This window comes from Lepisosteus oculatus, chromosome 1 (assembly GCF_040954835.1).
Source record: "Lepisosteus oculatus isolate fLepOcu1 chromosome 1, fLepOcu1.hap2, whole genome shotgun sequence".
Taxonomy (NCBI): domain Eukaryota; kingdom Metazoa; phylum Chordata; class Actinopteri; order Semionotiformes; family Lepisosteidae; genus Lepisosteus; species Lepisosteus oculatus.
Genome location: NC_090696.1, coordinates 27,187,481 through 27,210,786, shown reverse-complemented (window position 1 = coordinate 27,210,786; position 23,306 = coordinate 27,187,481). Strand labels below are relative to the sequence as shown.

General features: G+C 40.4%; 1 protein-coding gene across 2 annotated transcripts; it reads right to left on the bottom strand.

The window, feature by feature from the left end:
• Nucleotides 1-44: 44 nt before the first annotated feature.
• On the bottom strand, nucleotides 45-22,687 carry otud4 (OTU deubiquitinase 4). Of its 2 annotated transcripts, XM_069188825.1 has the most exons (21): nucleotides 22,184-22,686; nucleotides 21,785-21,868; nucleotides 21,623-21,673; nucleotides 21,034-21,080; nucleotides 20,137-20,209; nucleotides 19,116-19,197; nucleotides 18,546-18,693; nucleotides 16,837-16,906; nucleotides 14,917-15,034; nucleotides 13,338-13,402; nucleotides 12,841-12,941; nucleotides 12,559-12,659; nucleotides 12,316-12,469; nucleotides 11,394-11,547; nucleotides 10,310-10,433; nucleotides 9,522-9,577; nucleotides 9,343-9,426; nucleotides 8,946-9,084; nucleotides 7,332-7,598; nucleotides 5,758-5,798; nucleotides 45-4,139 (listed from the first exon to the last, which is right to left on the bottom strand). In XM_069188825.1, exons 1-21 carry the CDS (start codon nucleotides 22,334-22,336, stop codon nucleotides 2,889-2,891), a joined length of 3,363 nt encoding a protein of 1,120 aa, XP_069044926.1. In that variant the 5' UTR covers nucleotides 22,337-22,686; the 3' UTR covers nucleotides 45-2,888. The 2 variants fall into 2 exon arrangements, with proteins under 2 accessions (XP_069044926.1, XP_069044936.1); XM_069188835.1 differs by lacking the exon at nucleotides 9,343-9,426 and having other exon boundaries at nucleotides 22,184-22,687.
• Between the last annotated feature and the right edge of the window lie 619 nt (nucleotides 22,688-23,306).

Sequence of the window (23,306 nt, the reverse complement as noted above, 5' to 3'; positions counted from 1 at the left end):
ACTTATAGTGGTGACATCAAGACAAAAGAAATGTTCAGGCAGAGGAGATGAAAACAAATGTTTATTGAATAATCACGCCAACAACACCATTAACAAAAACTCGCATACATCTTACAAAAAGTAACCAAATGCACACATTGAAGCAAATGAAATGAAATGTGTGCTTCCAGCAAAGAACAAGAAGTTGTCAACTGACAAACCACTGACAAAAGAGGAAACGGGTACATTTGATTTTGCACACTATCATGTTTAGGATTATTGCACAAAATGCTTTCACCATTAACTTGGTGTCATTTAGTATTTTTAAAGCTTTGGTTCTTCAAAGAGGACTTATTTCAGTAGAAAAAGCAGCTTGCCAAAGGAAAACTGCAAAATTATGTTTTACTGCACAAAAGCAATTCTCTAGGGCCACCTAACAAAAATCCAGAATGTAACAAAAAAAAAATATATCAGACTGGCTCAGCAGAGCATCCCAGGAGTGCTGGCACAGTGTTTGCTCACAGCACACTGCATTCTCAACATACTGTACTTCCAGTTAATACAGCTATGGCCCTGCCTGAAGAGCAGCCGGACACCACACCTGGTACATCTGGAACGCTGGGACCTGAAGGAGAGCTAAAGGAATCGAGAGCTGGCAGAGCGGTCTGCACACAGGGGGCAGAGAGATGCTTTTAGTCAGGGCAGTGGAGCTTTTGCAGGAGCTTTTTCAGTGCCTCAAAGAAGTAACACCTAAACCAGTCATTACTGAAAGGAGAGAAATATATCTGGAAAAATTAGCCTTGCACATCAGAAGAAATAATATAGTAGTTTATATGCATCTATTCAAAAATTATGTATTTTTCTCATTGCATTTTATGGACTTCAAGACTTAATGTGTGGAATCCAGGCGCATTCCAATCTAGGAACCCCAATCTACAGTGATTACACTGCTTTAAAAGCAAACTGGATAAAGTGCATTCATTTCCTCCAAGTACATTCTGAACATTTTAAAAACTTTAAATTAAAAACAGCACAGGCATAGTTTTCAGGTGTGACTTTTAGAATCTGTAACTTGCAAAACTAATTAATCCAAACATGCCCATTATATCCCTGTCCTATTTAACACTGATGCCCCCTCACTGGACATCGAAAAAAAGTATGTGAATAAATTTCAACTTGAAAGTGTAATTTAATGGAGCACAGACTCAATGTTGTATACCGTGTTCAGCTTTATAAAAAAAAAACACCCTTTAAATTGAAAGTGCCATCTCTGATATAACTGAACTTAGAAGACAATGAAGGCACTTGTGCTTCTTCTAGCGGTCAGGTTTATTAAGGATAGAGGTAGTACTTATAAATAGAATCCCATAAAATATTCACAAAAAAGTTAAAAAAATATTCAATCATGAGCAAAGAATCCAGTCAAGATTCGCCACAAACTTAAAAGCTTAAACCTGTGAAATGCCATTTTTTAAAAGTCAAACTATACGCAAACTATTTTTAAAATGTAAACCTATAACAAAAAGCAGTTCACGTCACAGATAAAAAAATAATAATTTAACCTGAAACTGTAGGAGAAATCCAAACGTACAGTAGACAAAACAGAAAGCCTACTGCTTTCAAGTTATTTGGTTATCCAAACACAGCAGGATATTTTAGCTCAGTTATTCAGGACAGCTGGGATGTAGGAGTAACAAAGCATGAATGCATTTATGTACATAAATAATACAGGGGTTTACCAGGGCAGGCTAAAGAAAAACGACTCACCCAAACACTCCTCATCTGAAGGTACTCATTACACCAGATTGTAATGATAAAAAGAGCCCGCTACAATGGAGCTTGCACAGAGATTAAAGTCTTACGAGTACATTCTTGTTTTATATTTACAAATACATAATCTCACAACACATTCTAAACCTAAACTGTTTACCGGGACTGAAGGATAGAAAGTGTAGAATGCAGAAAGTAAAAAGCACAGGTCTGTAATTTTATATTGGGAGATTACTGTGATTTATGGACTGAGCTTTAGGATACTCTTTAGAAATATGCTGGAGGGGTGGCTTTCAGTACAGCGCCATGAAATATCAAAACTGGATATTCATTTAAACTTGAATTTATGGCTTTCAGTTTGGTTTTAAACAATACTATTTCAAGAAACACTGTAAACAGTTTGACCCAAGTCTTCAGTGCTATATAACATACTTTACAAGATCTTAAGGTATACTACTTCTACTCAACTTTTACTAACAGTATGGCGGTCAATAGCAAACGTTAATACCTTGGAATTTTGACAATGGTCTCGTCCTTTTCATAAAAATGAAGAATCACTTACTCATCACTTCCTGGAAGCTACTAGTTTGTGAGACAACTAGTTGTAATCCCATTTTGGATAAACTGCAGGAATTAGCTGGAAAAATGAACCTTCTCTAATCCAAGGTAAGAGAAAACCTAATCACAAATATAACTGATTCTGCCCATACGCTCACAGTAAATTCTATATAGCTACTCCTTACTCCCACAAACCCTGGCTGTGACTTTATAGTAGAGTGAAATCACAGGTCCTTCCAGGACACATGCCTCTTCACTCACTAGGAAGACACTTGTTCAAATAAGCAGGTACATGGAGAGCTCAGCAGGACAGGTCCTGTGGCTATCAAGCACAAGACCTGGCCACCACAGGCCTAATTACTCAGCACAATTAAGGTGACCCACTCAGCACGTGTGCAGGGCTGTATCGGTACCTCTGCTATGTTTACTTCACATTTGGAAGTCAAATCTGACTTGTCCCTGGAAGTGAAGAAATCAGATGGAAGTTTTTTTAAAGTAGTACCTGAACAGGTCTCCTGCATACAAGAAGCTTGGGTAATCACTGCTGATTTCAGTTTAAAAAAAAAAACGGGGTTATGTTGTTATTGGTCTGGAGTCACATTCCTACGGTCAAGCCCTGCATAGCCTGAATCTCGGTCACCCCCGTGATTACTGTTCCATCTCGCTACTCTGCTCCTATTGGATGGACCCCTGTAACGGCCACTCTTCTCTCCACGCATGGTGTTCTGGTAATCCCGTGTCTCTCCAGATCTGCCCTCACTGTAGCTGTATTCCCTCCTCTCGTCCAGTCCTCTTCTGCCTCGATAACCTCTACCTGGGCCCCTCCATTTATTATCCCTATAGATGCCGATGCCTCTTTTTCCCCTAAATGAGCGACCATAGTAAAACTTGCCGCTTCTAGGCATGGTCTCACTGCGCTCGTTATCCTCCTCTACAGCCTCTGGGTTCTCCGTGCCCAGCTCATATCCCCAGTTTGCCCCTGCTCTTTCTCTGGGACTTTCTGTCCCTCTAGCCTCATTGGTGTTGCTCTTCTCAGTCTCACTTGCCTGACTCCCAGTTACCACAGCTGAAAGGCTCTCCTCCTCATTTTCGCTTTCGATACACTCATTCTCCGGCACAGGCAGAGCTTCAGCCTTCAAGGCGCCAACAGAAGAATCCCGATCCTCAGTGGGCAAAGTAACCTGTTCTTTTGCAACCTCAACCAAGGGCACAGGTGTTTGGAAGAGCTGTTCACGTTGTGCATCCTCACACTCATCATTCTTAGCAGCCACAGGGGGAATGCTAAGGACGCTTTCGCCAAAGGTCAAAGTTGCTGTTCCGTATTCCTGGGGAACAGCAGGACTGATTTGCAGGTTTGCCATAGTGGTGGGATTTCCACTGGGAAACCTCTGCACAGGGTATCCCAGCTGGACTGGCGGATACATCGAGTAGTTTCCCAGGTAGGGTCTCGGCATGTTGGGGTGTACAAACGGAAGTGGCACACCGGGCTGAGCGCTATACACTTCCGGCACACTACACAATCTACCTTGTGCCCCAGGAGGGGGAGGTTCGAAGGGAGTCTGAGCCGCTGGCTGCGTTGCGCCCGCTGGCTCCCACCGACCCGAAGGGTGGGCAGCAGCCAGCCCAGGCGGGCTCCGGCTGGGGTGCTCAAGCCCAGCCCCGGCGGGAGCTGCGGAGGTCACCGCGCGGGGCGCAGCAGGAGCTTCAGGGACCCACGAGCAGGAGAAGGAGGTGGAATCCGGCACCTTGGGCTGCATGGCGTAGACATTCAGATAGGCCTGGTGCAGGGGCAAGATGTAGGAATGGGGTGGCCACATAGGGAAACTATAAGCCTGGTTAAAAAAGGGAAGATAAAATAAGAAACTTTATCTCTTTGGAAACTTTTTTTTTTATGGACACAGAGCGCTTCCGTACATCCGAATACATCCCGAAACATCACACAACACACCTGTTGCACCTGCATAACGTGACGTATTACACATACGTCGTTTGTTGCAGTAAGATCGATTTATCCCAGGAACTGGCAACCTCTGGCACGCACTGAGCTTTGGCATGGCATGCATAAGGCAACCAAGAAATTTGTAATTTAACCAAAACAACTGAAAACGTTTTAATTGTTGTGGGGGTTGATTTGCTGCATTCTAAATCAGACTACGTAAATCCCTGGAGAGCGTAGGTGTCGATGTGCCTCCAGTGTCCGGTGTGACACCTAAGAGATGAGAATCACGTCACGGCTTCTTCGTACACTACATGTCCTTACTTAAAGCAGCGGACAACGGCTAGGCTGGAGTTTCCAGTCCCGTTTAATCTAGCATTCTTGGCATGACCTCTGAGCGATATTCTGTAAGTATACTACAAAACACGTAAGCCTAATAAGTAATGTATGACTAAAACACTTTCAGTTGAACTGTTGAAATTGCTGTAAGTTAACCCTTTGAAAAATGTGAGAGTTATAGACAAACATTATGTTGTTGTATAAGACACATCTATTTGTTTTAGACACTTTGACACAAAACACAAATAATCAATTTCACATATGAATACAGCTGACAGCCGAACAATAAAGAAATAGGTTGAGTCAAATGCCAAAGAAAAAAAAAGTTTATGAAACTAATTTCATAATTATTGAATTATTACATGTTTATTGACATTTCTGAAAATACATGAAAAACATTAATGTATTATATTAATATAATTCTATCAACTTCTGTCCTCTCTCTCCTTGGCAAGCTTGCGGGGAAAAGCATTTCATTGCCAACAACCACCGCTGTATGCGGTATTGTTGTGCATTGATAAATAAAACTTGATAGATTGATTGAAGTCCAAGTCACGTTACACAGTTGCGTGATGTACCGCATGCAAATAAAAACCAGTTACAGTGATTTTTTGAAGAACAGCTTTTCACAATGCGCCGAAGATCTTTTTGAAGACTTTGCCAACAAAAGTGATATTTTAACTAAAATTAGAGACGCACTTCTCTCAGCTAGAAGTGTTCAGTGGCATACGTGTGACATTGTTGGCAACATGCTATTCATATGCAGCTAAAAGATTAAAACTGGTTGTCAATTAAAGGTGTGATTGTAATCTATTTGTCAAATACATTTTTAATATATTTTTGTAAAATGTTTAACATTAAAACCAGCTTATAGTAAGTGGCATGGGTTATGTTTTTTTCCCCAATTTTAACAATAGAAAAAGTGGCACGTGATACAAAACAGTTTGCCAGCCCCTGGTTTATACCGACAAGTGCATTTACCCTTGTCATTTATTTGAGCAAGTATGAGAAGCAAAAAGAATCAGATTTCTGCCGATGCGTGATTCCAAAAACAAAGAACACCAACCCGCACAGGAGACTACTGCAGTTTGTGTAGCAAATTAGTGCTCAGAGATCACAGATGCAATCGTCTCCTACTTCAGGATCTAAAGAGGAGTTTCTTCAACATAGCTTACCTTTACACCAAGATTGAAAAAGAACCTCAGAATGGACTTATCTGTTAAAATAAAGAGTACATGAAAGTGGTTAGAAAATTAACCTCGCATATGATCTGCAAATACTGTTAAATGGACTTGGCACCAGAGTGTGCTGTTGGAGATGTCATGAAGTGTTTGTTACCATCTTTCCTTCGTCTCACGGTATTACATGCTAAAATAAGGAAAATATTTTTATCTAAATCAGCAAGGGGTAACAACTGCTCACGTTCTGCAGGTTTTACGTTCAATTAGCAAATTAGCACTGATTAGCAAATTAGCTAATTGAACTGATACTCAATTTCTTATTCAAACAATTAATTCAATTCCATAATTATGATTACAGAATAATAAAACAGTAGATCTTGTGATCAATGAGAATTTGTTACCCACCTTATAATTGTGTTACTAAACAGTTGTTGTTTTTTTTAATTGGGGCCGGAAACAAACCACTAGAGCCATTTGCGAACAATTGGATTATCAGAATGAATAACTTCAGCAAATGAGATGGACCGATTCATTCTTTCCCGAATGATTAGTTCGTTTGATTTGTTAAATCTTTCGGCTTGGAGAGACAAATCGAGCATCGAGCCAAGAGTCAAAGCAGGAGATGATTCATTTCCAACCGCCACTCAAAGAACAAAGAGAGGAACTTGGAAACTTGAATTGAGTGCAGTGTATATTTACAATGGGCAAGAGCTCAGTAGTTAACTCCATAGAAACACAAGGCCTCTGTATCGATGAGCTGTTGACTCATCATTGCAAAAATTCCTGAATTACAGCAGCAAATATGCCCTACAGTATTTAAACAGAAGTGTTGTTTAATTGGCTTTTTATTATTATTCTGTTGTCAAAGATTTAGCATGATTTGATGTGTTCATATTGCCGTTTTATTTTCTGTATTTGCCATTAATTTAATTGTGTTGCTGTTTATTTATAAACAATTTAATGTCACACTGCTGTTATTTATCTGCCACTATAACAGTTTTGTGATAAAAAGTATATTTTTTATATTTTTAATAATGTTTTGCTAACTTTAACTCAGGGGAAAAAACAACTGTACGTGATTAACAGGATAAGCTTTCCTCAATGTAACTGTATATATACTGTATTTCCTTTAAGATTTTTTACAAAAATATAATTGTTTCTCAAACTATACGCCTTTCCCTTGTGGAAATGGGACAAAAAGAGCATCACTTCTCCATTAAATCTTAGTTTTCATTTAGCAGCATAAATGCTCAAGCCTCATTTAAGTAAATTCTCCGAGCATGCAGCAGTACTATTTCGTTCACCGACTTGACTCGACTGCTGCTCCCTTCAAGAGACCTGGTGAATCAAACGAACGGATCTTTTGAGTCGATTCATTCGACTGCGCAGAATCCCAACAAATCGATTAAAAAAAAAAAAAGAGAGCCCAGCTGCCCACCTGCACAAGGTACACCAGCCAAACAAGATGAAAAGAGACCCGAACGGATTTCAAGCACGCCAGCTCATACTGCCAGAGATGTGGCAAAACGTCTGAAACAGGTGCTACTTCAGCAGGGCGATGCACTCGCCTGTGGGAAGATCCTCCCCGTTCCGACAGTAGGAGAATGGTGGCGTAAGGACCTTCTCCTCCTTTTCATTCAAAGGGAATCCAGGATACAGGGGGTCCTGGTAGGGGTATGCCAGCGGAGGGAAGGGCAATGAAGGCTGGCTGACGGCATGCAGAGGAACAGGAAGGGGAGGAATGGGGGTGGTGTTCACCCGAGTCTGGGGCAGGAATTCGGGCAACACAGCAGGTAAAGGAGACACTGATGGAACACCCATCGGCTGCTGAACACCTATGGTACATATAAAAAAAAATAAATAGTTCAAGTAGGTAGCCGCGTCAGCGTGCGTAGGCTGCGTTGAATGGACACCTGAAGAAGGCCCCACAGCTGAAACGTTACGTTTCTTTTCAGCATGGAATAAATCTTTATTTTTCATATGGAAGAAGTATACATACAACGAAACTGCTGAAGCATCACTTTATAGTGTTTGAGCATAGCCCTGTAGGGACCACATTTCCCTGATTCCTCTCGGGGAATGAGCCGCTGCTCTCAGTCACCTGATCACTGGCAGGAATCCAATTGGTCAGGTGACTGTTAAAAGAGCAGGAAGAGAAGGCTTCCAGGGTCACCTAGTGGAAGTGGATGGGAGCTGTCTGTGGGGCTGAACACAGGGCCCCTTTATGTACCACTCAATGACTGGTGACCGAACTGAAAGGAACCTGGGAGCTTTTGGGGAACTTGTGAAATACTGAAAAGAGTATCAGGGGAGACTTGTGTACTGTTTTGAGGCCAGTAAGCAATTTAGCTTATTTCAAGAAGAAGTTTAGTTAGCAGGTCAATAAGGTGCAGAGACTTTTGTTTTGGTGTTTGGTTTGTAGTTTTAATTCCCTGCACTGGAATTAAATGCACTAAGGTAAAACTAATAGCTGAGTGTTTGGTTTGTTTGTTGGCCTGTACCCGACTATTTTAAAGATCCTGTTACAACATGCCAACAGGTTTGTCACAAAAGGAATAAGAAAACTGGTTTCCTTCATGCAGAATTCTCTTAGTCACTGCTGCAGCAGTGCAATATCCCTGTGATTTTCCAATCAGAACTCAGATTATTCTGCGACTATTTCAAAATATCTCCACACATTAGCATGCCTGATGATTTGGTTAACAAGCCTGGATTTTGTGGGACATTTTGCTATACGCAGCTTACTGGGATAGGTTTACGACCGGAACTTAAAACTCCACTAATGCATTTCTGAAGCCTGACATGCAAGCTGACAAAAGCAGCAGAATTTTACTTTACTTTAGTATTTTATTTAGTCCCCATCCCGTCTTCTATGCCTCCAGGTTAAGCTTCAGCTTTCCATGATCTTTACCAAGAATGGACAGAAACCTAAGAAGACAGCCAGTATTCCCTTCTGTTCAGCTGGTCTGCGTGCACCATGCCATTTTAAATCGGGAACTAATCCAATAACATGTCTTCCAGGACCATGATATCCCTTACATTCAAACCATCAAGTAAGGTTACATGCATCCAAAGTAAGGTTAGGCTGTGAGTGAAGACGGCTTTATTCACCAAGCCCGTCTTTCCCCATAACCCTGTGTAATTGAGAATCTTGAGCTGGACGGCAGGAAGAGGGTAAGTACCTGCTGTGCAGGAGGCAGGAGGCTCAGGGGGCAGGGCCGCCGGCGGGCTGGGGGCTGGGTCAGCTGGTCTCGTGGAGGAGCTGGGCTGCTCTGTACCCTGGAGAAGTGCAGCTGAGAAACCTGACGGGAGGTCACGCAGCTGGACAGAAAATATTACAAAACTACGTCTGTACTGAAATCTTAGAATGGAACATTTTAAAGAAGGAAAAAGAAAACATGCTTCTGGAATAAAGCCTTGTGCTCTATACTCCCAGGATAGACTCCAGGCTGCTCTGATCCCTTTCCCCACCATGGGTGCGTGGTTTCTGCTTGTGCACTCTGGTTTCGTTTTCCCCAGAGTGCAAAAGCAAGGCACACAACCTAGACTCAAAATGGGTGGGAAATACTGAAAACACACCTGCTGGGAAGAGGGAGAGTTTTGTGCTTTCATTTTCCTCTCAGTGGCTGATGACACCTTCTGGCACTCTCCAGCATTGCTTTTCTAGAAGTTAATAAAAGTACAATTCTTGAAACCACAACCGCCACCAGAAAAAAAAGTTTTACTTTTCTCCTCCTACGGTGCCCAAAGACACTTACCAAAGGCTTATTCTTTTCTCCTTTCTGGACAGATCTAGGAGATGGATTTCTTGCTTCTGTACAGAAAATTAAAACAATTTTTAAACTGCAGAATTATGCTGATGGTATAAAAGGTTCTAAAGTGGATTTACTTTCAAGTTCAGTTTCTTCCATCAAAAATAGTGAAACGTTTTCACTTCATTTGATGGCAAATAATGCTGCTATTAACAAATGTTGCCTTCATATACTCTTGATTCCTTGAGAACATGTCACATCAATGCTATGAAAAACCATCAATTTCTTATTCTAACTTCAAACACTCCGAGAAGAACTGAACCGCTAAAATTAAGTTACTGTAGTATTGGTAAGCAGATATACTCCTGAATCTCTGGATAAACTGTTAGACCAATTACCAACACCAGCAAATGTTTACTTTTAAAGCTTAAAAAGTAGTCTCAGGAAAAATTAATTTACCCCATAACCTATTAAAAATTAACTCTAACAAATGAATTAGTCTATGGGCAAGTAGGTTTGGAGAGAAATAATCTAAATAGATCTAGGCCCAGCACTGTACTCTGACCTGACTTTCTAATTAATTAGCAAAATAAAATAACTGAGTTCACCATTTAATTGTTTGCTACAAGCAAAGCATTCAGCTGAGGCCAAGCGAGTGTAATGGGTATAAGGGTGTAATGCAGTGTAAGATGCTTTTTAAGAACTCCTGGTTCACTGTGTTAATGCAGAGGCTTCTTCAGGTCCTCTGATGCTGGAGATGCCAGTGTGAGTGAAACAGACTGAATTCAACTTGCCATTCTCCCTGGGCTGGTCCTGTCTGTCCAGGCGGCGTCTGGAGCTCTGCCTCTCAGCAGTCTGGGGGCTCTGCTTCCTGGCACCATCAGAGGTCAGAGTGGCAGCTTGGCAAACACTTGGTCTCTGTTTGTGAAAAGATCTAAGTCTGATGGGTTGGCAGTTTAAAAATCTCTTTTTGATATTTTTCTGGCAGTAAAAAAAAAACAAATGGATATTTTCTAAAGCTAGTAACGGTTTTGTACTGAACTGAAGAGAAACTGCAGTTCCAATTTTTCAGACCGGTTTTTAAATCTTGGTAACAAAATCAAATGTATTGATGGCATAAACAAATTTTACCAATTCCGAATTAAGCACAAAATAGTAAACTTTGTGAGAATTCTGTATGGTTGCCATTGTTGTTGCAAACCGCTGGTTTCTATTGGATTAAAAGAGATGTATTCACAAGCCTGCTTGTTTACAATGTAATAGCGCTGTTACCAGAAGGTTTGTTGCCCCATTCTGAATCGCAGGCAATGACGGCAATATGGTACTACACATAATTGGAAATGTAGTCTATTTTGCTATATAAATTGGAGGTTTAGCATGTTACTGTGTACATTTTACTCTCATTGTGGTATGAAATGCACTCAATGCCAATTCTAACTCTAAGTAAAAAAAACTGCTCTGCAGTTCCCTAAATTACATTGCAGTAATTTGTAGCCCTATTGGAAAATAGGGCTGCTTCACGTCACTGGACGTTTTGTTGCCTCGTTCTGAAACACACGATTGCAAAAAAGTTTTCATTATGCAAATCAGAGGTTTTCAAGATACTGTATACATTTAACATTCATGAGTATATTGCAATAATTTAATTTTTTCAGAAGGCAAGATGGCAGAGAAGGCATTTGTTTGCACTGACACAAACAATATGGTATGCGGGCTGGCAATATGTGCACAGGTTGGCGGGCATTCTAATGAGTAGCCTCCCCCTCTACCATGTGATCCTCCGGGGTGTTTATTAAAAACGCAGTTACACAGTGGACTACAGTACGTTTAGTTTTTTGGGGTGGTGGGGGGGGGGGGGGATCTTACACCAGTACTCACACTAAGCGCTGGGAAGTTTTGCTCATCCTTATGCAGACTGTCACAAGAAGCCTGATACAGTTCTGTCTTCGTAGCTGCGGCCAGGTGCTCCTGGACTGATGGGGCACCAAGTCCCTCCTCTGCTTTGGAACAAGGGTGTCCCGGATCACACTTCCTGTAACAGCAGCAACACAGTCAGATCTCTGCAGAGCACGAGCAGAAATAAAAAACAACACCAACCATTCTGCTAAGTGAGCTTCACATTTGATTTCTGAAAATGTACCTTTCCCCATCAGTGCCTCTTTTCACAATCAGGATAAATGTGCATGAAGAACCCAAAGGAGAATAATTCTACCGTTGGTCTGCACTCGCACAGCTTCCGAAAACTTAGTAAAACAGTTTCTGAACATCACATCTACTCAAATCCATCTTTTGAAAATCGGAGAAATTTCAAATGTTACTTTGCTATTCAGGATCTATGGTCAGCTAGCAGCAAACGTGTAAGCCTTCAAATCGTTCAGGTCACTAATTTTCTTTAAAGAAAAAACAGTGAGGTGCATCCTCTCCGAGCGCATGGAATTTATGGCACATTTCCATCAACCATAAGTTCGGCTGAAAAACACTTTCAATTGAACCTCAGTCTACCCTCAATGTCTGAGACAGATTTGTTCTAAATAGTGGCACTGAGCCCGGGGATCAAGACAACAAGCAAACGGCACATAAAGATCGAATTAGGCTCTCCCAGAAATGCCTCGGTAGAACTTAGGAGGTAGTCAATATATAAATTATCAGCCACAGGAGCTTGGTTAACCCCCCCCAACAATGAAGAGACTCTGAAAAAACCCTCATGGATTGCCTTTACAGGTCTGGCTGCAGTCCTGAAACTCTTCCGAAGCGGAACAGAAAACGACGGAGCTAATGAGAGACCACCGCAGGCGCTGACCTCTGGGAGGAGCAGGGCCTGCCCAGTGCTCTGTCCTCCACAGGAGGCTGCTGCTGGCCTCTGGCGGGGGCAGCCTGCTGGCTGTACAGAGGAGCTGCTGCTGGGAGCTTCGCAGGTGCTTTCAGAGACTTCCGTGCTCCTCGGTGGTCCTTATCTGCGTTAGGAACAGAAGTTCACCGGAACAACTGTTAGATACTAAAAACCGGTGCACGCCACAGAAGACAGGAAGCGTGGGCTCCTTACCAGAGTGCTGGCTGTGCCCATTAACTGCCGGAATTCTCCTTCCCTTCTCTGCCACTGAACTCCAGGCCTGGGGCTTCAAGTTCCGCAAAGGAACAGTGTGCCTTGAAAGAAAAGGGGACGGCACTCTTCTCACACAAGGACATTTTACAAACGTGTCAGCGCGATTCCCAGAACCTCATGCACAGAAATATTATAGCCACCGGGTTCAACAGAAATCCCCTGCTAAATCCTACATTATGTGTATAGTTCTCAACTGTTGATTCGGGTCTCTAAAATACTCACTTTTCTCCAAGTTCTTCAACAAACACTGTTACAGGCCCATTGTTAGGGCACACCTCTTGAATATATGCATTATAGAATTCTCCATCGTGTTCCAGGCACACCTAAGACAAAAAGATCAACAACAAATCTGGTTTCTTACAAAATAGTGAAGACAAATACTTTTTTTTTTTAACTTTAACGATTATCAATCATTAAATCACTATGATTTTTTTTTAGAGAATCAGAAAATAACCACTCAGACTTTCATCTGTGGTACTATAATATCATATGTACTATTAATGTTGCTCAGATCTCTCTCTCATGACATTTCAGTGCAATCCTTCAGGGCCTTGAGCACTGCGTTATCAATATCTTGAGTTAAGGCACGTAAAAAACAAATCTTCTTTATTTCTACTTCATCACAAACAGCCAATAGTGGGGATTATAATGTAAGGAGCCTACGTGGCAAAACTGAACCACACAAATTAGTCTCCACTCCCATAGTTTTCTTTCCACACCTTGCATTTGTCTCCAACACTGAACTGCATTCCGGCAGCAATGCGGTAATCTTGGTTTTGCTGAGCTGGAAAAACAAGAAAAAGACACGTTTTACAACTGGGGTTGTCCAAGCATCTTCCTCCTTATTGCAGGATTTTCAAAACCATACATATTCCCTACATTTCCAATTGCCAAGGGTTTTCCTTTTTCTGGACCACAATTTAGAATCACCAGCTTAAAAACAGCTTAGCTCACTGCTCAAAACTTGGCACTGCACAAATCCTCCAAAACAGGTGCTTGTCAGTCCTGCTGCTTTTTATGAAAAATGAGTCCACTTTCTTAATTCCATTATTATTCCAGATGGAAAATGTGCTTTGCAGTAAGGTAAAAAAACATACACAATGCATGATACATGTAATAATACAACACGATATTAACGTCAACAAAAAAAACATACATGCATAAGCTTAAAAAATAAATTAGAAGCTTTACGTTTCTCACAATCCAGATATAGAAAAATAAAAATGTTGTGTGATGTTTTAGTGAATTAAATGGGGATACAAGATACACAAATGATGAAAATATAATACTACAACCAATAAACTGTGCAGATTAATAACTGGGGAATAAAAGATAACTTCATTCCATTTCACGTAAACCTTGGTAGTCTAAATCGATGCCCTGATGCATGGCACACCAAGACCTTTTTAGAGCCTTATTGAAATGGCATATTTCACATTTATTGTGTGTATATACTCTCTCAGTACTGACTTCTCAATAATTGAATCCAATAATACCGATATGAAAAACCTTGTGAGCATAGAATGCATCCAGTGGTAACTCAACAATAATGTCACGTATAATAACATACTTTTCATGAGGACATTTCTGCCTGTAGATAGAGTACTTAATTATGGATAGCAAACCAGTAGAAAGTGGTCTGATTTTAATTTGTGCATCTTGGTTGTTACTGCTCATGCCTTTAAGCACTGTAACTAGGTTTGCAAGTCAGTACTCAGACCATAATCATTTTGAAAAGTGTTAAGAATAGTAACTAACATGCTCGCTTGCCATATACACCACAAATATAGCATTGAATAGTTCATGTCAAAAATATCCAAAACAAAGTGCATATTTCATCAAATCTTTTTAATACAGGTTTTTGTGGAGCAGTTTAAGGAGCCTACCTGTATATGAAGATCAACCACATCCTACAAAAATGTTTCTCTTGCCTGCCATGTCAACACTCAGACTGAATCTTCAGATTGTTTGGCACCCTGAATTACTGACATTGCTGTCCCCTAGTCACGACAACGTTCCCAACCGTCTCAACACAGTGAAGATGCACACGATTTACTGAACACCACCAAGTTTGCTCAATTGCTCATTGTTCCGTATGCGGTCACAGGATCAGTCACCCCAAGCCAAGACATGAAAACACTATTTGCAATTCCTTATTGGGTGGGGATAATGCATTCCATAATAATACTTTAATAACTATCCACAGAAAACATGCTACAGACCTCATGCTCTAATAAATGTAAGAACGGTAAAACATTCATCATTAAAAGAGACCTACAAGTGGAAACCGTTTCTTACCTTTTTTAGACCTCATCCACACATCGTACTCAATATTTCTATAGCTCGAGGGGTTGAGAGAGTTACGGACACTCTTAGGCAGGGTAGGGGCAGAAGGATGTGGCTTGGACACAGAGGTCTAAAGACAAAAAAAAAATGATATACCTTCTTAAGAGATGAGAAAAACAGGTTATCGGCTCGGAAGATTTAAATCTAAACAACAGGGGTCATAAGCAGTGGCAGATATGAAAGGATCTGTAAAGCAAAACTTAAACTTTCATTGTGCAAGTACTGTCACTAATGAAGAATTAATTTCCCATGGACAAAAAGTGAACAGTCACTTTACAGGCAAAGAAATGCTTAAGAAGTAGACCAGAAGACACAGTCTGAACTGTGTGCTCAATAACAGAATGTTACCCGTTTAATATGGCACCACACAATCCTGAAACTAAGCCGATCCCAATACTTCAGGATGCTAAGCTTTGTTTTAAGAACAGCACCAACATGGATACTCCTTGTGCAAATGAACTCAGTGAGTGAGGTTAGAAGGACTCTTTTGCAGTGGCTGGATGAAGTTAGTCACGGCATTAGAGCTGGACTATGGTTTCTATTTTCAGGTTGCATGGACTACGCTAGGATGGGGGGTCCCCACTTCAACAACATATGCAGGTAGCAATTGGTAGGGACAGGTCCTTCTTGATTTATTCAGTACCATGTCTGTACCAAGGTAGTACGGTACTCAAGGGCAGTGTGGGCTAGTGGCTGGCACTCTTCCTTGTAAACAGACATTACAGGGAGGGCAGTGCTTTTGTAAAAACTATTAACATAAGTTGTCTTCAACAAAGACATAATTAAAAATCAAATGATCACACCATGACCACCTGCAGCCAAAATCATTCAGCTCACTGCTATCTGTAGAAGCTCAGCAGGCCCCTGCTAGGACTCCCTCATACAGATCCCTGTGTCAGTAATGGGCCATAGCCATGCTTTCTCAACCAGTGTTATTACAACACATTCAGAGGTACTGTATGCCAGCGACTTGCAGAAAGTCATACAGAAGAAAAATAAATGAATAAATCAACGGTGCATCTACTAGGTTTGAAGAGTAAACAGTGTTTTGTTGCAGGTTTAGCGTATACACAAGACGGAGGCCACACTCCAGCCCTGCTCGTATGGGAGTTGTGTTGTGCTGTGTGTGGCGTGAGTCCAGCTTTTCAAATCTGACAGATGTGACAACAGAGACTGACAGAGGCTGAGCCACAGCTCCAAGGTTCACGGTTTCTGCCTGGATAAGCTACACTTAAAGGCAAATGATAATGTGTTTTGTGAGGAGGGTGGAGGTGTGCCACAAACTTGTTTAATTAATTCAAGGGTGCAATTGAATGGAAAAGGTTGAGAAAAGTTACCTTAGTTCATCGGATCTGGACTGGTAACCCACTGTTATTTTATACTTCTCACATAATATGGATGGTTTCAGGGTAAACAATTTTATCCAAAATATGTCTAAACTTCAAACTTATAACAGTACACATAACAATCAAAATTCACTATAAAGCTCGTAAGAGGTAAAGAATGTGGATTTTCCAGATGTACCTTTGACCTTATCGATATTCTTATGAACACCAACTTTATATTTGTCGTATAACATTATGTTAGTCAAATCTTGTCAAGAGCTAAAGTTTATTTTCATATGTTAATAACTAAAACAAATCATTTTTTTAGTTGTTTAGATTTTACAAGAAAAGGCAAATTAAGATTTAAAAAAAACTTTGAGCAATGCTACTTGTCGGAGTAATCCTGAAACAATACAGTAACGGCTACTACCATATATGTCCACATCTGAGGCAATTACTGTAGAAGGCTACAAGAAGCAACCAAGTGTCACATAATAAGATTGTGCAAACAAAGCACTTCACGGCGTCTCCTCTAGGTTAAATGCACCTTGTGAACCTGGCGTCCTCGCAAAGACTTGAAGTTGTTCATATTGACTGTGTCGGCTGCTACTTCAGGCCTGTTATTAAAAAAAATGCAGATTTAAATCAGTTTAAGGAACTTTAATTGAATACTTCTGCCATTTTCATTTTATTGCATTTCATTTACCTACATATATAAACATTTCAGGGTATAAAATCTGCAAGTAAACAAATATATATTTTTCCTGTGGGTGAAGTATGTCCTGTTTAAATACATCTCTCAGGTAGCACTCCGTTACAACACAATCAGTTCACAGCTACTGAAGACGCTGAAACTGATGTCTCGAAAGAACAGCCTAACCCTTCAAGCAGAATTATGACATTAAAAGATGTCCAATCCAGAACGAACTGCAAAGTACCTACGGAAAGCAAACAAATTTAATCTGAAATATTAAGTTTTTCCTTACCTTCAATGTACATATAGAAAAATAATCAATAGACATTTACTCGAGCTTTGACCTAATAAAAATAAAAACTAAAGAGAAAAGCAATTCATCAGCTGCTATTTATTATCTGCCAAGGAAGCTACTCTTTCTCAATCATTGCCGAACATGGGGAACACCTGTCTTTTTAGCTTGTCGTCATGACAACAGAGCTCTCCTGTTTAACCAGCAGAAAGCCCCTTACTTTCTTAGTGATTTTCCTCTGGGATTTAAATTACTTTGTAACCTCCAAGAGGTAAGTATATTGTGCATTTTCTCACCACAACGTGCTCAAAGCTACTTAGGTTTAAGTTTAATTCTTTATCAGTAATTTCCAAACAGCTATGCAGTTTAGAATAGGCAAAGTTTACACAGAAGCAACTGCTTTCTACAGTACTCAGCTATATTCCAATCACTCTTTCTGCTTGTTTAAATAAACCTCCCCCTCACCAACACTTTAATGAATAACAAGCAAAACAGTGGTGCTTCAATTTAAATAGTGAGACTGGTCAATAATTCAAAAACTAGCTAATATAAAACCATTTTAAGATCACTGTGGTGTTCGATATGAAACAAGGCTTTTTTGATAATACCAAGCTTGCTGAGCACCTTGAGGCCAAAGTACTTGACATTTAATTGACCGATTTAATAGTAATGTGGCTAGCAAAGCCACTGCCAAGTACAGATTAGAAACCTTGTGAGCAATTATTGATGAGTGTCTCTAGACCCAACTTGCCCATGTTTTCCCCCAAATGTGGTTCACACTTGACAGGTCTGGTCAAGGTATTAAGTTCAACTATAAAAATGCCTGATAAAATTCAATTCATACAGAAGTACAGAATAACGGAAATGTGAAAAACACCAGAGACAATAAGATCACTTACGCAGAGCGTAAAAAAACTAGAACATTTATAAAGAATTTTGCAATGACCTACGTAAAATACAGCTTGAACACTGCATCCGGTCTCAAGATAGACAAAGTTCAGACAAACAAAACACTACGTATAAGTAAACTTAATGCCAAAGAAATGTTGTCTCTTTATCAGGTAAGCTCCACTACAATAAGGACAAAAACCCATGTTAACTAATTGTCCTAACAGGGATGCTTCCTGTTGTGCTGTTACCCGTCACAGCAGTGAGACGGTACCATAAAAACACAGCACTAAACATGAAAGCTGCAGGATCAAGTTTCTTGTCGCCTGGATTGCTCTGCTGAAGATATTCCTGCTTCCCACAGCCCCACCCTTCTCCTTACCACTCCTCATCATCCAGACCAGACTCTTCGCTGCTCTCGCACTCCTCTGCTCCACCCTCACTGTCCGCACCGCAATCCTGAAGACAGGCAGCTATGGCATTGTGATCCGCTCCAAAGACTCGCTCGTACAGCAGCTCATACAGAATGGCTGGGTGGGAAGAACACGGTCCCGAAAAATCAGATTGCTAACGGGTTGCAAGTTGTACAAAATTATTTACAACGCCATCCTACACAAAGCTATGCACGTTTCCCAAATTACAGCAGCTGATAACAGGGAAAGGAATTATCCGTTCTTCCTGGAATGATTTAGGGGCAAGGCTAGCAGAGTTAAAGATCAATCAGTGCACAGACCTTAGTTACCTGCCCAGGGACAGGACATAAATTCCTGAATATTCAGGAAAGAGAAACAGTCAGAAACCACGGGTAATCTCTTAACCTGGAAGTCATTTACTGCTCCCATCTGAATTGCTCTGTGGACAATGTAAATGTCACTCAAGAATAAACACATAACCAAACCGGTTGGACTCATTTATAGCCAATCTTTAGTTACTCAACTTCAAAAGCACTTACATTGGCAAAGAGCTGCGTCTTTCTCAAACTGCTTTGGGTAGACACTGTCATAGTGGTTCCCGTTTAAGAAGCAGAGACGAATCTGGAACAAAATGTCGCCAGAGAAAAAGGGAAAAAAATCAAAACATTCAGTTTCAGTTTTTGCTTCCTACAATTCAACAAAATGTTGCATCTATGACACCAAATGCCTCCCCCTTAAGTGGCTCAGCTACTGTAAAACTGTGCAACCAGACCTGTGCTCACAGGTTCAAGCCTGGGTCATGTCACAAGTCAGCTGTGACCAGGATTCCCCTAGCAGCAGGTAGGATTAGTCAGGCAGGGCTCTTTCAGTGGCCCCCATAACCTCCCAGGTACGTGCAGGCATGCAATGTTCTGGATGAGGAAGATGTGGAACACGCCCCTCCTCCTACAGGGCTGTGTGGCCTGTGATGTGTTAAAAGACGGTTGGCTAGAAGGAGGGCAGGCGGGAGGAGTCTGTCAGCACTTCCTCATTCTCCCCCGTGTGCGGTCACAACATTTGTAGACTAGTAGAAGGTTGTATGTTTCAGAAAAGAGTGCTAAAAAAAAAACTTATTTTATATAACATCTTTAAAGGTGGCTTCTCAATGTGCTTTACAGAACAAAAAAATATATACACAATGAGAGGAGATAGTAGATGGGGATGCGGTAGGAGCAAAGGGGTATATAACAGAACCAGTTAAGTAAAAGCCCTTCTAAAAAAGAAGGTTTTGATTCTAGATTCTAGAGAGCTCAGGGAAGGTGAGTGTCTGATATCCTTAGAGATAGAGTTACGGAGCTTTGGGGCATAACAGGAGAAAGCCCCATCATCAATTGAGTATAGACAGGCTTGGGAGACAGATAGAGGGACCTACATATTTGTATGCATTATACTACAAGCATAACAATATTCTTTGCATTTTATAAAAACAAAACAGCCCCTAAAACCACAGGACAACAACATGGTGTACTGAGGTTAGAGGTCATAGGTCATACACCCCCCACCCTGGAAGCACTGCTTTACCTTGTCAGGAAAATTGTTTTCAGTTATATGAACTGGAGGTTTTCCAGGCTCCTGAAAGATCATGAAGTCATGCCTGGGTGGGGAGAAATAAAAACTCACTCAACTTATTTGGAAAGACTGACAGTGAAGTTTTCTTTTGTACATTTTTTTTTAAAAAAGCTTGCAGTCATTCCAATGTTCAGTCACTAGCATACAACAACTATGTCTAACACAAAAATGTAAATCTAGTTTTAAATCTGATTTGAACAATATTGTTTCTCAGCACTCTGTTAAAAAGTCTGCCGTTCTATAGCAACATTGAGGAAGCTGCTATGGAGAGCTGGAAGCCCTGAAGTGCTCTAAAGATAAATCCACAACTGCAACAGGTCATTCCTTCATTTTTCTTCCTAGACCCAGCTCTCTTGAATTGCTCTAAAGAATTAAATAATATCACCTGCAATAAATTTGGTTAACTACCGTATCACAAAGTAATTCCACTTTACCATCTTAGCATGAATAAGATTTATACTGACAATATTTATCTCTGTACTGAAGAAAATGAAAATCAATAAACTGCCTCGGTTAAAAACTGCAAAACAGATTCTAAAACACTGTAGCCATGTGTTCTCCTAAGACTACAGTGCAGCTCTGGATGTCCATGTGTTAATCCTATGTACAATTCAGTGCTGTTACTTCTTTTCCTGTACCGTAGGGTATTTTTAATAAAGGAGACAAATCACTAGGGGTTTCTTCTAAGATATTATTTTTAAGTTGTGAAATAACAGTTTGTAAAACAATTACTTTTGGATTTGAACTACACAATGACCTATCCACTTTAGAGCACTACTAAGCTTAACTGAATTATGAAAAACATATTTCTGTATAATTGCCCCCCTAGTCACAAGAAAACTCTCTTACTTGTATATGAGGGCCAGGGCACTTATTTCAACTTCTCCAACCCAGCTCTATAGGCACAAAGACAACATAGTTGAAATTCATAATACATTCCTCCAACATTTTTTTTATAACTCTAGTAACACCATGCAAAGCACGCTTGAGGACCGGAATAAAAAGTAAAACTAAAATCTATGGGATACATTCGCCACCAGAATGTTAATTGATTATGATTTATTATTATTACAGCCTTTCTAACCGCTTAATCCTATACAGTACATCACATGATACTCAGTATTATTTAAAACTAAAACCAAAAGGTTAGGGCACACGACGCAGAACCGTGCCTTGCTAATCGATCACTGTTTTAGGTGTGGTTTGTTCGAAGGAGGGACTTGGTTAATGGGCATATCCGCTGTGGATTATCTGCAAAAGAGGAGAATTCCAAACTGGGCTCTTTCGGTCCTGAACAATTCTCTCACGCTTAAAGTGACGTCACCAAAATACTCAGCCAAAAAAAAGCACTAAATATGTCTGTCAGTCTCTAAGAGCAACTTGTAATATTTCACAGCGCCTTCGTCTTGCATGCTGGGGCTACGGAAAGTTTCCTTACCTGCGGATTCTCCAGTCTTTGCAGGTATTCCTCAAAACTCCCCTCGATGAACTGCAAAGAAAAAACGAGTCCTACCCGTCACGTCAATGACGTTTGAAGACTTGACGGCAGTGTAATCGATTCTCAACACAGTCGTGTTTAAGAAGAATAACAAAAACTTACCGATTCGTACTTGACCCTGTTCTTTTTTACGTAATCACCACAGGTGCGCCGTACTTCTAGATGTCGACTTTGGCAAAGCAGTACCTCAAAACGAAACAAAAAGCAGTTTTGAGCTGCGAGCAGTTATACTTCAGTCGCAACTGAATATATTCTCTTGAATTAAACAGCAAGGATGCAAACCCTTCCATCCTTAATACTCCCCATTTTCTTCGTTGATTAGGATTAAACCCCTTTGCATGACGGTTGGGTTGAGCAGAAAGCACGTTGTCCACACTCCCCTCCAGTTAGTATGTTACTTTTCTCCCCACGAGTTCCTCTTTAAGACTCTCAAAGTACTTTTTAGATTTTATTTTTCGAAAAATGGTGGTCATATGTGAAGTAATATTTTATTTTCTTTACCTGCTCGGCCACAGCTCTAAACAGGCAGGATCCGTCTTTGGCAATTTTCTTTCGGTACAATCCTAACGACTTCAGGTATTCGTCCATTAATTTCTCCGCGCTGGTGTCGTTCGTTTGCGCGTTTTGCAACCCCCTTTCCATTTCAAAGTGCATTCAAGGTTTTGAGTCTCTGCGCTGTTACTCAAACACCTCACTAGCGGCCAGGAGGAAACATTCATAAAAGAAACAAGTTTCGTTTTCACGAAAACAAAATCCACAAGGTTTAAGTGAAGAGGCTAACTCATATTCTGCACGTCTGCACGCTGTTTTCGACCTTTAACAAGTAGCAAACAGCGATACTAGCCTACAATCAAGAAAATCCAGTAAACAGATACTTTTAAAATTATACTTTACAAACGATCTGGAAGACCTTTCAAGCATTTCCTTCTGGGTTCATTTAGGTTTTTTATAGTTTTGACAGCCGAGTTTAACTATGATGAGATTACTGCAGTGAACGCCGGGGGTTGTAGGCTTGCAGCACGTTCTGGCCGCAGAAGGGATGGGAGGTCAACAGGAGAAGTGAAAAAACTACATTTCCCAGAGAACAACAGTGATGGCACTACTTTTATCGAGTCAGGCTCCTGCTAAAACGAATTTGCAAATAGTGCACAGTGCGTTATTTCATATGTACGATGAAAGTACTACGAACATACTACTTTTTAAATAAAGTACTAATGTGTCGAAATATGATCTTTTACATCCATATTATATTGCTATTAACAAACTTCGTTTCTACTATACTGCAGCAAATGCGGTCAACGAAAACGAAAAAAAAGCTAACAATCCCTTAGTTTTTAACAAATCTTCATGTTACATAGTATGTTTAGGAGATATAACTGGGAAGAGGTGATGTGTTAATAATGCATTGTTGTATATCCAAATGCTCTGTGGTGTTGCGTAACTCGGTATAATAATAAAAACAACATTATTATATACTCATTTAAAAACGGCATCTCTAAACGGTTTACAATGGGTTTAAAAATCATTATGAGGACAACAAATTACAAAATACGTAATAAACACGCGGCTACAGAATAAAGATAAAAAACAGGATTACCTAATTTAACAAATGTTGATTTTCGTT

Coding starts and splice junctions, on each gene's coding strand:
- otud4 (XM_069188825.1), bottom strand. CDS start 22,336: ATGCACTTTGAAATGGAAAGGGGGTTGCAAAACGCGCAAACGAACGAC. Junction 11,548..12,315: donor AGGCCCTGCTCCTCCCAGAG/GTCAGCGCCTGC, acceptor CTGCTGTTACAG/GAAGTGTGATCCGGGACACC. Junction 9,085..9,342: donor ACTCTCCCTCTTCCCAGCAG/GTGTGTTTTCAG, acceptor TTTTCTGTCCAG/CTGCGTGACCTCCCGTCAGG.